At 38.2% G+C, this 15,104-nt stretch overlaps 1 protein-coding gene and 1 long non-coding RNA gene across 22 annotated transcripts in view; one reads left to right on the forward strand and one right to left on the reverse strand.

Annotated features, from left to right (window-relative positions):
• Positions 1–15,104, forward strand: part of CTNNA3 (catenin alpha 3) — a 488,378-nt gene that overhangs the window by 440,422 nt on the left and 32,852 nt on the right. Inside the window, exons 16-17 of one of the 21 annotated variants that reach the window (XR_010833024.1) lie at positions 9,347–9,503; positions 9,862–10,058. The exons of 18 other annotated variants lie outside the window; for them this stretch is intronic. Coding sequence is in view for 2 of the 3 variants with exons in the window: in XM_067001106.1 (XP_066857207.1) it covers positions 9,347–9,521 (175 nt within the window). In the remaining variant the exon portion in view is untranslated. Of the gene's footprint in view, positions 1–7,778; positions 7,866–9,346; positions 9,747–9,861; positions 10,059–15,104 lie in introns of those variants that run through there. 2 more of the 21 variants (XM_067001107.1, XM_067001106.1) reach the window with 2 other exon arrangements.
• Positions 1,119–2,860, reverse strand: LOC106031228 (uncharacterized). The gene is made up of 3 exons (XR_001204180.3): positions 2,829–2,860; positions 2,367–2,481; positions 1,119–1,255 (listed from the first exon to the last, which is right to left on the reverse strand). It is a non-coding gene; the product is annotated as an uncharacterized lncRNA (long non-coding RNA).

Raw genomic sequence — 15,104 nt, forward strand, 5'->3', positions numbered from 1 at the left:
TAGTCTCTTAATTTGATTGTAAAGTTTGAAGTTATTAATGTGTTACTCGAAATAAAGAGTTTCTAAAATACAGCAGGTACTTCAGCTTCCCCTGTGAATGCTATTAACTTTCAAATTATTTATAAAATTAAAATATAATTAACCTAGTAACTCTCGGTTATTAAACTGCTGCATATACAATTGCTTATGTCTTTCCTGAATTCTGATCAATGCTGTGATGCTTCTAGTTCTGGAAAGAAAATACTGATCTGTGAGTGAAGTTACAATTCCAAAGTAAGGCTTTAATGGAAAATACTGGTTTTGGGGTAAGCTAATTACATAAAATTTGCAAGAACTGTTGCACTCCTGAATCACTATTGATTGAAGCTGCATTTTGCTGATCTTGTTATTTTTCCTCCCTAATATGGGAAGGATAAACTTCTACCTCTAAAATTGTTCACTGGGAGAGCAATTGTAGTGGGAAAAATGCAAGCTGTTCTACAAAAAGAATGCAGATGTTCTGTTATTTTGAATTTCTTGCATTGATTTAGCTATATATCTTTCTACATTGTAACCATGTGTAATTATTTCACTGTTTCTCTAATTGCCAATTCTAACAATTTTTCATTTGAGGGTTATCGAATTAAGAGTTTAAGTTAACTTTTCTAGAAAAAGATTTTTATATTTATTCATCTTGATTTAAGTAAAATCTAAACAGGAAAGTAATGCTTCACAGTATCAAGCTTAATGGTTACACAGTTTTTATAAAAGCAGCAAAAGCTGTTTTATTTTGACATGCAACTATCCTAGTTTCCATTTTATATTGCCAGTTCTTGCAAACCATTTTGTAAGTTTGCATTTTCCATGCAAGGAAGTCAGGTGTAGGTGCAATTAACAGAGCTCAGAACTTGAGCTTTTTGTAGATACCAATAGGCATTCTTTTGAAAGAACATCATGTTGAGTGAAAACAAGAAGTCATTTGCTAGTTGAAATAGAAAGCTCTTAAATTTTGTAGAAACAGGAATTACACCAAGCCTATACTTGGTCTTTGAGTAAGAAAGCATTTCAAAGTTAACTACCTTCCCAATAGCATGGATATAACATTGTATTCATAAGGAGTGAGTGCTGCTAGTTAGCTGGTTGGAAGTCTAGAATTCTTCAGCTTAGTTCTGGTGATGTTCGCTTTTGCAGTGTTTAGTTGACTCCCTGCTGGACTGTCCATAGCCATTTCTCAATCATTTCTTTTATGCCATAGAATTCCTTGTAGGTGTGGAAGCTGTGAAGACAGATTCTTAGTGCAATTACATGCTCCACATAGTAAAACTCAGAAGGCTCATTATTTAAAAAGCAGTACTAAGTTTTATAAATTTAAGACCAGGAAAATGTGTTTGTATACTATAAATCCATTGTTTTTGCTGACCTGTTAAGGTCACATCTCCTGTATGTTCTATAGTATACATATAGGAAAGCAATATACTAGTGGGAATTTCGAAAAATATTTGAAGACCTCTGTCTCGGTATCTCTAAGTAACTAATACTTTTATGAGAACAATGGGCCCTCTAGAAATCAGTAAGAATTAAAAACTGTTCCTCTTCACTCTGTTCTTTTGGGAGACCTCAAATTCCTTGCACTTTCAGTAATCTTACAAGTAGTCTAGCACTTACTTCAGGGTACCTAGTACTTCTTGATACCAGTACTACAGTCATTAGCACAGATGAAGCAAAAAAGTGATGTGATAGAAGTGTTTATTGGCTGGGCCAGGAGGTTAATGAGGAACTAATGTTCATGCCTCACATGCATAGCAAAGCATATCTTAAAGCAAGGATCATACTCAATACAGTAATATAATGATTAAGACAGATAAATTTGTCTGTCTATCCTTCTTAACATCCACCCAGGACTAGAAATGAGACAAACTACATTAGAGCAAATACAGCTTCCCAGTAAAATAGGATAATGTGAGTATCTCTTGTGCCAGAAAGTTTTGTCTTTTACCTTTTAGCTTTATGGACTACTGAACTCAAACTGCAAAGTGAGTTCAGGACCCTGAAGTACTAGCTCCTGCCAACAGAAATAGAAGTCTCCCAAGCAAGTAGGGTTTCAGGCAGTAATTTAATAGCCTCCAAGCCACTTATCTTAGCCAACTGGGAAGTCTATAGCAGGGCAGGCTCTTGGGGGTTACAGACCAAGGAAGAACTGTATCTGTGTGAGCAGCATTAAAGACCAGCACAAGGGTGAGAGCTGTATCACCTCACAGCAGTCTAGGTTGTATTCTGCAGGCGTTTTTGCCATTCAACAGGAATGGACAGAAGCAATGTTGGCTCCCTAGCAAGGAGCAGAGCACCCCAAAGGTGCCATGCAGCCATCAGGTAGGGCTTAGAGTTACCTGCTCAGTTCCAGGCTTCTGCAGGGCCAGCCAGGAGTTTGAGTCAGACTGCTCAATTTCTACCCATGGTCATCTTCTTCATTGTCCTTGAGGCACCAGGAGTGAGACCCTGAGGCTGTAAGGATAAAGGCTACTGCCAGGGAACAGCAAGAGCCAGTTGCTTCCTAAGGGAGGCAAGCCTAGATCCAAAAGTAATCCCAGTGCTTGCAGAGCTTTCACTGACCAGAGCAGAGTTCTACAGCATCTAAACACAGCAGTCAGCACAGGGTACTTATAACAAGATCCATCAGCAGTCCCAGACAAGGAAAGTGATTAGCAGGTCTAATTTATCCAAAGAGGGAATCTCCCAAAGCCAAGGTACAGCACATGCACAAGAGGTCTATCCAAGAAACAAGACACTAGCAATATAGGTCCAAAGCCTGTTAAGGATAGAACTAGAAACAGAGCTAGAGGCAGACATACCTATAAATGCAGACCAGGTCAGGGACAGAGAGAAAAGGTGAGGGTAGGACAGGGCTTAAATAGAGCTTCTGAGCCAGTGGGTGGAGTCTATGGGAGGGGGCCTCAGGTGAGGTTGTTCAAGACCATTAAGGCCTTTTTGGTGCACTCAGGGCTATGACAGCTGCAGCTGAGGATTGTTGTTTCTCCTGTCACTTTTCTGAGTCTATTCTGATGGCTCAGGCTCTCCTAGCAGGAGAAACCGACAGTACAGTGTCCAAACCAGATGTGATGTGATCAGTGACATACTACAGTTTGCTGTACATGTGATAATGCTTAGGGATGTGGTGGGTTTTGTAGCATTCTCCAGTTGGCACATTAGTCAGCCTGGTTTTTGTACTTTGAGGCTTGATGCAAGACTTGCTTTTCTGTTTATGTTGCTCAAGCTGTTGTTTGAAAAGAACGCCCAGAAAAGTATCTTAGAGAAATAAAGTAGCAGCATGAAAAAGGCAAAGCACCTCTCCTAACTTTTTCGCTTTAAAATGTAGACCTCTTTTTACAGAATTTATTTGCTATATTTTGCACATGCTATATATTTCTTGCTATAACACCATATGTTCAGGTTCTTTCTGAATTAATCAGCAGAAATCAGAAGCTACACCTTTGGAAGGTTTCCAAGAAATAAAGACTGGAAACTTCCGCAGTTATCAACCCCTTCATTGGAAGTGTAGGCACGTCAGTGAGTTAATTACGACCAGAAAGTTGACATAAAATATTAGTGACTTTTTTTTTTGCTGGATTCATTGCTGATTCAATGCTGCGTACTTCTACAAGAGATCAGTCACATCCAGAGTATGATGTACACCAGCATTTTTCTTGACTGCTTATTGTCCGGGGTGAAAAAAGCTGATTTATGCAGTTACTGCACTGTTGATCTGTCTGGTGTTTATGAAATACAAGCGTAGAGTTTAAGTGTCAAAGTGGAGTTGGCAAAATTGATAGTACAGATAGTACCCTCTGGAGGTACATAAAAATCAACGCTAACCATTCAAAGAAAGAGGACCAATAGTAGCCGCACATAGTTACATAAAAAAGAAACAGATCAGTTGGATGTTATTTTATAAAGTAGAAGGGAATGCTGTTGAAGCTGCATAGACTTCGTAGTGCCGGCCACCACAATTTGCAGATACTCTTCAGAGGTTTGCTCATGACTGAGATAAATTTAGTGAAGTGGTGATACGTTCTAGACTGCTGCTCTGATTGTACTGAGGAGGCAGGTGGGCAGTCTGGTGAAAAAAGGAGTGAGGAAGGCTTCCAGCAAGGGCACTTCTGTGCCATCTTTCCTCTTTAACCTTAGAAGCAATGCTATGAACTTTGTATTTCTAGAGCTTGCAGCTTCTCTGCAGGTTGGTGCATGCACAACACAATGGAAAGAATAATCTTCCACACTGTTCTATATTATCAGAAATAACTTAAAAGATACCTTCCAAAGTAGCAATCACTATCTGCTCCTTGCACGGTCTTGGATAGAAGAAATAAAGAGAATAGGAAACTCTTGTAGGGCTTTTTCCCTCATTATAGCTGTTGTACTATAGAGTACCATGAAGCTCCCCCAGAAAGGGATTTAAGCATGAGCTGCTAGTAGATGGAATAGAAAAAGAAAGATAGAAAGAAAGCCAGAGAGTAAGAAGCCTGTAGGGGCATGGAGAGAACAGGTTAACTAGAATGCAGTTGTCGAGAGAACGCCCTTTCTTGCTCTAGTGTTTCACAGTGGACCTTGTGAACTAGCAAAGAACAAAACAGGCAAACCACTCTTGCAGAGATACTTTCAAATCATGCAAATACGCAGAATTTCATTTTTTCAGTACAGATGGTGCCAGGTAGAAAGGACTTGAATTTTCAAAATGTTTTCCATGGTTTCTTTATCAGACTGTAAAATGTCTTTCATGGAGTAAGTCACATTTTCCAATGTGTGCACCCAAAAAGCAGGTTTTATGGGGGTACCCAGCCATATCCAAATCAGCTAGAGCTTCTACAAACTGTGTGCCTGGATGTGGTTGTTTTGTATAGCAGAAATAATTTATAGGGCGGGTAGAGGAAGCATGGTAAAACATTGAATATATGACCTAAGTCCTTCTTAACAGTTGTTTTACTGTTATTTTCCTCTCTTCCCTGAACTGAATTATAGACCAGTTGTTTGACTTAATAAAGCACTTCATAAAGCACTTAATAAAGTCACCCTCATCAATATGCAGATGAAACCTTGCTTACTTCAGAGAGACACAGCCTTCATCTTCATAAAACCAGTTCATCTATAGTCTTTCTTCCTCCCCCTCTGCACCATACCAAATGTCTGCTTTCTTCTGAATGATCCACAAGACAGTGTTTCATTTGAACTTCTGCTTTCTTTATGGCCAAGAGTCAAGCTAGGACAGGGTCAGCATTCAGCAAAACACAACTGTTTCAAGAAGTTGCAGATCTACACCCATTCTTACTTTAATTTCTGTGCATTTCATTTTATTTAGTATCTTTGTAGTTTATTTTCATTTTTTGAATATGCGTACTAAAGAGAAAAACTGTTCAGAAATGCTTACCTTGGGAGCATGCTGAACAGCAGAAACAGTACTCAAGTGCTGTGTTTTTCTGCTAAAAATAGAATTGGAGACTGTTCCAAACATTTTCAATTAAACTAGGACCTTTTGGGGTTCACACAGCCTAGCAATAGTTTCAGCACTTCTTTCTTCAACAGCATACAGCATTTTTAACCACATTTTTTTATCCACTGACTGGAGGTTGTTGTTTTGGTACTCCTGGGGATTAGATTTCTTTCTCCTTAAAACGTTGCTGATAGTGGCGTGGTGTTCATTCTTACAGTATACCTCAATCCTGATGTAGTACAACTGTTCATGAAAGTCAGTGGGCAGTTTGGCTTCTCTGTCCCACTGTATGCTTGACACCTTTGAGGCATAACACTGCAGGGCAGAGGGAGACATGCCCATACCACAAACTCCTGACTGCCTGACATCAGCTGAGAGCAGGTTTCAGCTTTCTTATTATAAAGTTGGCATTTCCCTTGTCATGCCCTCAGTTCTGTGTAGAGACATACCATCTGGTTTGCTTGAAAGAAAGTCAGATGGGAAATGGTGGACAAAGCTTGCATTTGGACGGAATGGCTTGTAGTGCTTGACTTTCTGAAAGCCAGATGGCCACCAGTCAGCATTATTCAGTGAGGCTGTGTTCATAGCAATGCAGCAGATACTTGACTGCTTAGAGGTTGGTATCTGGGGATATGGAGGGTGTGTGACCTTCATATGAGTAAATATTGTGACAGGTATTTTGGAATGTCCCGGTCACATACATGTAGTCATACTTCACCATATGCCCAACAGCAGTAAATTCTTTATTGAAAGATTGCAACTGGCTGTTAACATGGGCTTGTAGAAGATAATAAAGGTGGAAAATTCTGCATCAAATATCTGCATTATAAATCGCAAATGTATGATCTTCTTGCACTATATTTTTGCATACTTGTCTCAATCATGAACTGTTAAGATCATCGGAGATCAGATGATTAAGATCATCTTAATGTCAGCAAGTAGTGGATCAAACGCATCCAGTAGTTCTGTGTCATCTGTGATGGCAGAGGAAAGTGGTGACACTGTGCGGTATAACCTGCACGGGTGAGAATGAACAGACGGAGTCTCAAAGCTGGGGTATCTTCAATCCACAGTAAGCTTATTGAAAAGCTATTGTTTAAATATACTTGCTCTAGTAATACTTATTTCATTATGATTGAGATAATCCCTGTCTGCACCTCATTTATTCCCCTAAAAGAAATAGCTGATACTGTCATTGAGGTTGTTGTTAGATTTATGGGAAGTCCATGTGTATTCAGCATACTGAGGAGCAAAATAAATAAAACAACTAAAGCTGTAAAAAAAACAGTGAAAATGGGATCCTTACACAATTTCTTGAGTGTCACGATTCAGATAGCACAAGTATAGCTATTTAAAATTCTTGGTGATTATTTGGGGAAGGAGAAATTCACTTCCGTGAGATGGAGAAATAGAAGAAAAGCTTATGTCAAAGTTGGCTGTGAAGAACAGCAGTTTATAAAGTCTGACCAATATAGAGCATAGCTACCCATTTTTAAAAATTTGCTCTATATTGATTTTTCTTTTCTATAAACATCACTGGCAGTGGAATAGATTGAATAATGAAAGTATATCAAAAGGCAGTGTAGTCACATTACAGAGCAATGAAATGGCACTTAGAAGTTACTGCCTGCCCTAAGAGGAAGCGCTTTGCACAGGGCAATTGGATAGTGGATCAGTAATCACATTAGGGGCAAGAAGGAGTTGCGTCCCATGCTAAGATGGATAAACATTTTAAATAGTTTAAATAGCTGACAAACTCAGGCGTGATAAGTAGCAACCATTTGAAAGGGAGCCACCTTAGGCTTTGGTGCACTCAGAGCATCAACTTGAAGTATTAAAGAAGGGTGTGTGTCTGGTTGTTCTTTCTGCAAAGGATAAAGACGAAAGGAGGTCTGTTACCCACTTGGAACCCTGTAAGGGAACTGAACACATTCTCATCTTCACGTTGCCTATAGTAAACCTTTGTACAGCTGGATTTCACTGCTTTTCTGTTTATCTTTTATATGTGGGAAGAAAATTATCTTTACATAGTAAAAGTCGTTGAATTTTTACCTAAAGTGTTGTTCACTGTCACTGTTGCAAGGACACAAACGTTGTGTCCCTCTTCCTACCTGGGTGACAAGTAATAGGGCTTAAACAGCTGGGTGTTGGGATGTGGGGAGTCAGGGGAAGAAGGGGCTGTGAGCACACTTTCATAGGTACTTAACCCTTGAAATACATGATATTCTGGGATACTTGCAGGTAGTGTGCTTCTGATTAGTGTTGTGTCAGAGAAAGAGGAAGCAGAGGAATCTGTTGTTTGATTTTCTCCATTCAGGACAGTTTCCCACGTCCACCCGGATGGCTATCACTTGTTCTCTTGCTATCCTGAGACTAGTCTGTCTGTCTTTACCTAGAGCTGAAGGTAAGCTGTATAAACTAGTGTCAAAATTAAGGAAATTCTTGGCCATTCACACTAATGCCTTTCATTTATATTTATCATTAAGTACTGGTTTATTTTCAGAGTTGTTTCCATTGGTTTGAATGCCAACTGGTTTTAATGCCAGAAGAGGTTTGAAGCGTCTTCTATATGTATGGTCCTGTGGTAATTGCTAGACATACTGTAATGCTCTGCTCAAAATAACACTTTTTTTTTTTGGCTGAACAGTTACAAATAGACCATAGTTCCCAGTTAATTATACTGGAATATGTAAGATTCCATTTCTCTCTTTTGAATCTCTTCATTAATGCTGTCTGGCCTCTGTTTATACTGCTTTTCAAGCGGGACAGTTAGGGGTATCAGATGAGTATAAAATGAATATTCTAAGAGGGATTTACCTACAAGATTTCTCAGTGCATATATAGGAAGGCATGAACTGCAGGCACTGCATGGTGGGCATTTGTTACTAGCAACTGTCAGAACTTGGTGCTGTGGTACAGCAGTTGGGTGAACAACACAGTATATGGCAGGAAAAAGTTGCTGCCAGAGAAGTTACTGCTCTTGGAAGGTGTATTACAAGTGTTCACTCTGTTCATTTCCTTTAATTTTCCTTCTGTATCTAAAGCATTTGTATTTCTAAATATATTGTGGCTATAAATGGTGGTCATAGCCAGATTGATTACTGCAGCTCATCTCTGCCAGTATTCTGTTTTTCATGTGTGTTTCTTTTACAGCTTTTCTTTACACAAGTCATAATTTTTCTTCTGGGATTTGCAGTTCAATCTAGATTAATGAGAGTCACTGAGTTACTTGGAGAATCTTCTCTTTCTTTTCTTACTCATACCTTTTTAAACTGTGAAATTTGTTTATGTTTTTTCTCAAGGGACGCTTTTAGCATAGATCACCAAATTCTTTCTGAGAGCAGTTCTTCTCTAAAATATAGCAGATGCTGAGGCCCCAAGACAATCATAAAGCTTTTTCAGTGGTTCTCAGGTGAAGTGTAAGTTGTGCTGGAAGAACAGACAGTTGTTGGGAGTAGGAATGCAAATGACTTCCTTGCCCTCACACATTCCCAAGTTAGAGCCACTCAGATAAGGTCTCACATTAGCTTCTGAGGGCTAGACAAAGCAAGCAGTGAGAGGAAGGAAGAATTATTGTAGAAATACTCTAAAGGGAAGTCCCTACTGAATGGCCATTCTTCTCCTTTACATCTTCGCTGCAGTGTGGAGCCTACATTTTGTGTTTCCCTTTCAGTTAGATTGTGTGGTGTTTCATCACTAGTACTTTACAAAATTCAAGAGACTTGTCTTCCTAACCAAATCTAGGACAAGCCCTGCTAAAAAGCTATATAGACACATAATTCTGCTCATACAATGTGATGACCATTATAAATTTAAAGAGAAATATGTAAGTATGTTTAATGGTTTGCTTAACTGTGATAAAAGCAGCTTTTCTCATCAATACAGCAGACTTATTAATATGGAAAGAATTATCATGGCCTGGGATACAGCACAAGCTGCAGAGCAGAAATCCTCAGGATTCCATCAGGATTTCAGTGAACAACAAGCTCTCTGTGCTGCAACTTATTCCAGAATTTCTGAATTCCAGAAGTTCTCTTCAAATGTAAGTCCTGTTGAGTGACAAAACAAGTTACAGCTATAGTTTTAGGGCTTAGAATAAAGTATAGTTTAGTTCTGATGAAAAAATAGCTTAAGAATTTGTCATTTTTACTCAGGCCTATCATCTTACTCTCTTTGGTATGTTGTATTCAACTGAAACACTCCCAGAAGGTAGTTCTCCTGTTCTGTCCTAGGAAATTTTATTTACTGTGACACAATTTAAAAGTCTCTTACACCACAGAGCCTGTGCAGAGCAGCTTTTCCAGTGTTCTTATCTTGACATAGGGAAGTGACAGTGATGGTTACCAATGGCAAGTAAGTAACGTGTCCTGTTGAATTGTGTTGAATATATTTTTTTGTAGGAACTGTGTCCATTCAGAGAAGAAAATTCCTTTGCCTTTTTGGTTGTTAAGAAAACCTTTGGAGTGCATTATTACTGTAACCAGGACTGACCTGTCTTACAGAGGTTGCACAGGGCAGTTCGCAACAGTAAGGAATGACCTATTTAAGACCCAAATTCTGGCTCTAGTTCGGTCTCTGCAGCCAAACAGTTCAGCAGGTGAGTACTTCCATTGCTTCAGGGAAGGAAATCCCTTCTTCACAGCATTCCGCAAGAGGGCTTCTGCAACAGGAATGATGAATTATCTCTATTGCCCATCTATTGCAAATTCCTTAAGATGAAAAGAAACACAAAATGAGCTAAGCAGCTTTGTGCAAAACTATCAGCAGACAACTGTCTGCCAGAGGGTGTGCATTCTAGCAGGCAGCACCAGTGTTAATAATTTTTTTCATGTCTTTCCTCTCTGTTCATTTTTTTGGTGCTCATCATGGATTCTAGGCAGTGACCAACCATGTCCATCTCTCAGTCTGCCACTTAACTCTCAGTTCCATGTGGCTGCAAGAGAGCTTTCTTGCTGATGTCTGATGAGGAGAATAGGGATTAAGACCTTCCATGTTTTAAGTGCTATCTTCTTGGGCTCAAACAGCCAGTGTTGACAACTCATATACTTTTGTTAGAAATCTTTTGTTGCATATTACTTCATATCTTGACACTTGAGTTATGTTATTGTAAGTGAAATTCATCACCAGCATGTTTCATGGCTATTGAGCAAATCCTGGAAATGTGACCCCTGAAGGCATAGAAACAAAGCAAATACAAAGAACTTGAGATTTATTATTTAAAATAACCTGGTATTTATTCCAGTTTTGTGATATTTTGGATCCTACCTCATGATATTTGAATGCTTAAGGCTGACAGCACAAACATTTCATTCACACTCTCTCTGTGTTACACTCTGTTTACATAAGTAGTTCTGAGTGACAAGGAGAGCCCATCAAGAAAGTGGGAGATTTTGGAGAATGGGAACATAGTGAGCATTTCCCTTCAGTGCTGTGGAGCCGTTTATAACTCTGAGAGTCAACAGTACAAATGAGAATGTGTTTGCTTACATTTTCTTACAAGCATGAAAAGTGCAACTATCAAATTGCTGCAAGAAAAGTACATAGAAAAAATACAGTCTGTTTCTAAAACTGTTTTTTATCCCCATTATGCAAAGTATTTATTTATTCTGAAAATCTGAGATTAGTTTCCTCTTTGCATAGCATTTTCAAGGCAGGTACTTTTTTGTGGGAGTCAAGTACAGTACTCAGGTTGCAGGTATCAAGGAATAAAAATTGTGGGTGTGCTAGTGCACAAGAAGATAATATTTAGGATTTGATCTTCCTGAGCATAACTGAGAGAGTGGAGCTGAGTCACCTATTCGATGGTCACCAGACTTACCACAGAAAATATTTTTTTCAAGGGATCGCTCTCATATCAAAACACATTTCCATCAATTTTAGATGATTTTCATATTAGATGTCATCTTAAAAGAAGTTTCTTCAGGTCTTCCATACAGCATACATAAGCATATGTATAAACAAGACTCCTTATAGGAGTTGCTGTGAGATAACTTTATAGTGATTTCTGAAACAAAACTGCAAAATAATGCTGCTTTTCTGAAGCCATGGAGATGCAAAAAAAAAATAATTATTGGGAAATATTTTGATAACTGGTTCAACATATAATCAAAAACTTGTGGAGTATTTAGAAGATGAATTACTGAGCCATTAGCAATCTAGCAATATGATTAGATATCCATATTAATAAACAGCTGTCACTCTGGCACAGCAGATGTGCTAGGTGAATATATGACACAAAATGTAATTTTTGATGAGTACTTTCTTATTTTTTACTGCAAAATACGTTACTGACATTAGATACGTTGCCATTTGTTTGATTTTGTAACAGTGAAAGTGTTACTAAAAAAAAACAACACACAATTGTGAGGACAGTAAATCTTGTAAATCCTAGGATGTGATTCTCCTAATTGAATGGACGAATGTTGAAAGGTGAATTTTATTTTCTTCAATTGTCATCTAATAGATTTAACATTACAGGTTTATTATGTGGCATTTTGGTACTGGTAATCTTGCTTTTGCTACCTCTCTAGGCTCAGTATCATCTTCAATTCCAACTGCTGTTGATTTTATAATGCATGGCATGTAGGGTGTACATCTTCGCATCTGTCTTTAAATGTCAGATGTTGGAATCAGGCAAAATTTGCCATTGTGTTCTGAAGAGGAAAGATACGAAGTTGACAAATACATTTATAAGATGTAGTAGTTTACTACCATAAAAGTGACTCAGTAAGTCTAAAAATTTCTTTAAGTGCAATGTTTTTTGTACTTAACTTCATTCAACTTAAAATCCATTTATCATATTTTCAAAACTTGTGATTATTATGAATGTTTTCTTTGCAAAACAGTAGCTCAGCAAAGGACAGTGTGACAGAATTTTTATATACCATTAGGCAAATGCATCTTCATGAACAAAAATGCTAGCTAGCCCAGTTGAGTTTTTGAGTCAGCTTTTGGTATTAATTTATATTTTCCTGTGGATTTTTCAGAACACTGATTCCTTTGCTGTGATGTACTGGGTAGTTAAAATTATAATTGTACCCCCTGAGAGGTCTTTTTATTTTTCTACTAGCTCTGAAAGCTATTAGTGATAGCTTGTGGGCAGAAGTGTTAAAAAGTACAATTATTAATAGCACATGCTAACACTAAAAGTCGGATAGCAGAAGTAAATACTTAAAATGGCATGACAGGTGATTAGCAAGATGATATTATAGGTAGTAAAAGGCATTCTGAAAGATGGATTTTGGAATCAACATTTCTGTGGAACGATAAAGCCTTCAATATAGAGTATTATGGTAGGAAGTATTGGTAAGAAGGAGTTGAAATGACTGTACTGTGAATCAACTTAAAGATTTTGAAGAGGGTTGGATGGAAGGTGAAAGAGCTTTGTGAAGGCTAGCATTGTAGAGTAAAATAATGCCAAAAGTTAGACCTGTTTGTAGCATGGTGTCCTTTCTAGCCCATGATATTACTTCTATTAGTTTTGCCAGTTCTTGCAGTTTTCTTTTGCATCTAGCAACATGAGTTTCTTTTTCTTTTTTTCCTAAAGTATCTGTAGACCTGTGAATAGATGAGTCTTCAGGGCTCTCATTCACATCCAAAGAGATTTTTTTTCTTCCAGCCCTCATCTCTCCCCTTTGCGCTTCTTGTGGAGGTGTCCAACATGGCTACAGTCACGGTACTGAGCAGGAGCGCATTGAGGGATGCTGCAGAGAATGGCCTGGCAAAGCATGGCCAGTCACCATAGCCATCTATGTTGAGGCAGCCCTTGTTTTGAGGTGGACAGAGCCTTCAGCTTTCATTAAAAAAAAAATAATAGTGCTTTCAAGTTTATAGATGAAAAGCTTAAAGACATCACTAGTGTGCAGTCTTGACTTGTAGAAGTAAAACAAGCTTAAAATACATGAGAAAAAGGAAACGGTATCTGAGTACTATACTTTGTGACCAGTCTTCTGATTTTCGATGTCTGGATGATGTTTATGAAGGACTGATATAAGATGTAGACAAGAGGAATGAGAAAACTTGATGTAAAAAAGGGTCAGAATTAAAATTGTAAGGTTGTTGTTAAAGCTCTTAGCTTAATTTTGTTAAAAGACCTCTCAACAACTGTGTTCACACACACAGACTGCACAGTGGAACATGACTTCCTTGTTCTTTTCTATCTTTACGTAGTTTCTTATGCACCCTCAGCAGGAAACATGTATGTTCTGAGTCTTCATGGTGTTGTAAAGGTACTCAGTTGTTGCCATCATCCATTGAAGAGTCACCTTTTCCGAATACCTGGAAGCTCTAAAATGGGATTCTGTATGTAAGCAGCCATTGACTATGATGCATGTGGTATATACAAGGATTATCTGTTGTGTGTAGTCAGCCCTTATATCAGGATAGCTGCATGCAGCGAGTCAACAGAATCCCTAGACAATTAATAGGTGTAGAAAAATGCTGACGGGAGTTGCTAAGTGAGCTGGCTGCAGGATAATAGTGTTTTGCCTGCTAGAATACATGGAATTGCATGGAAAACATTATACAGACTTCAGTGCTTGTCCTGGTCCCTGTTTCGTAGCTGGAGGTTATGACAGATTGGGACTACCATGATTTAACACCTGCATAAAATTCCTATTTTTGATCCATTGAACATAGGATATTTACAAGGAAGTCAGATGGTAGATAGTGGAGAAAAATCCCACATTTCATAGAATTATATACTGTGTTGATTTGGGAGATGTAATGAAAGCGAGAAAGTTTAAGATGGGTAGGGGAGAGGTGAGATGTATTTCCCACTCTTCGCAGTTTGTTTGGCTAGTACCCAGAACCTAAGTACCAGGTAGTCTCCATGTAGAGACGGTTACTCGAGAAGGTATCTGATCATCTCATCACAGAGTATATGTGGTGTTCAGTGATGTGAATAATGACATGGTAAAGCAAATTCAAGTCATTAATCTACCTTCCCTTGCTCTTTCCACTGTCATCTGTGTAGTGGGATTGAGGTCAACTTAATTAGAAAAAAACCACAGATCAAGTGTAAGCTCAAGAATGACATATTTATTCACCACATAGTTTATATAAATGCATAATTACAGCTATTTGGGTGCATAATTATAGGTGGCACTGTTAGCCTATAATACTGAATCAGAAGTCTCATTCTGTGACCGTAGTTCATGATAGGTCTTCAATATAAATTGTAAAAAGGAGCTCTTTGAACTTAGGCTTTGTGTTTTTCAGTGTTTATTTTTGTTGGATAATGAATATACTATACCTTTTGCATGCTTTTATGTTTGCAAATCTAAAAACCCATGAGGAGAGTTCTTTACAGTCGCTATTCCTTCTTTTGATACCATATATCTTTTTATCCTGGAAAACATAAATTCTGTACCATATATTTTACTACGGGGGGGGGGGGGAATGCAATTAAAGGCTTCTCCATAACACTATGGCCAGAGCTTAGTTGGAACCTTCAGCTTGGCCCTTCTCAGTGTATTTATTTATGTATCTGTCAGAGTTCCTACTGACTTACTTCTAGTAGTTTGCGTTTTTAATTACAAAGAACAAGATGAGAAAAGGGCTGTTTTGTCTTTGAGAGCTTAACTCAATGGCAAAAAATTGATTAATTCTGTATTAGGTTATTTTCTACATTCTAAAATGATTG

This window comes from Anser cygnoides, chromosome 7, assembly GCF_040182565.1.
Source record: "Anser cygnoides isolate HZ-2024a breed goose chromosome 7, Taihu_goose_T2T_genome, whole genome shotgun sequence".
Classification (NCBI taxonomy): Eukaryota; Metazoa; Chordata; class Aves; order Anseriformes; family Anatidae; genus Anser; species Anser cygnoides.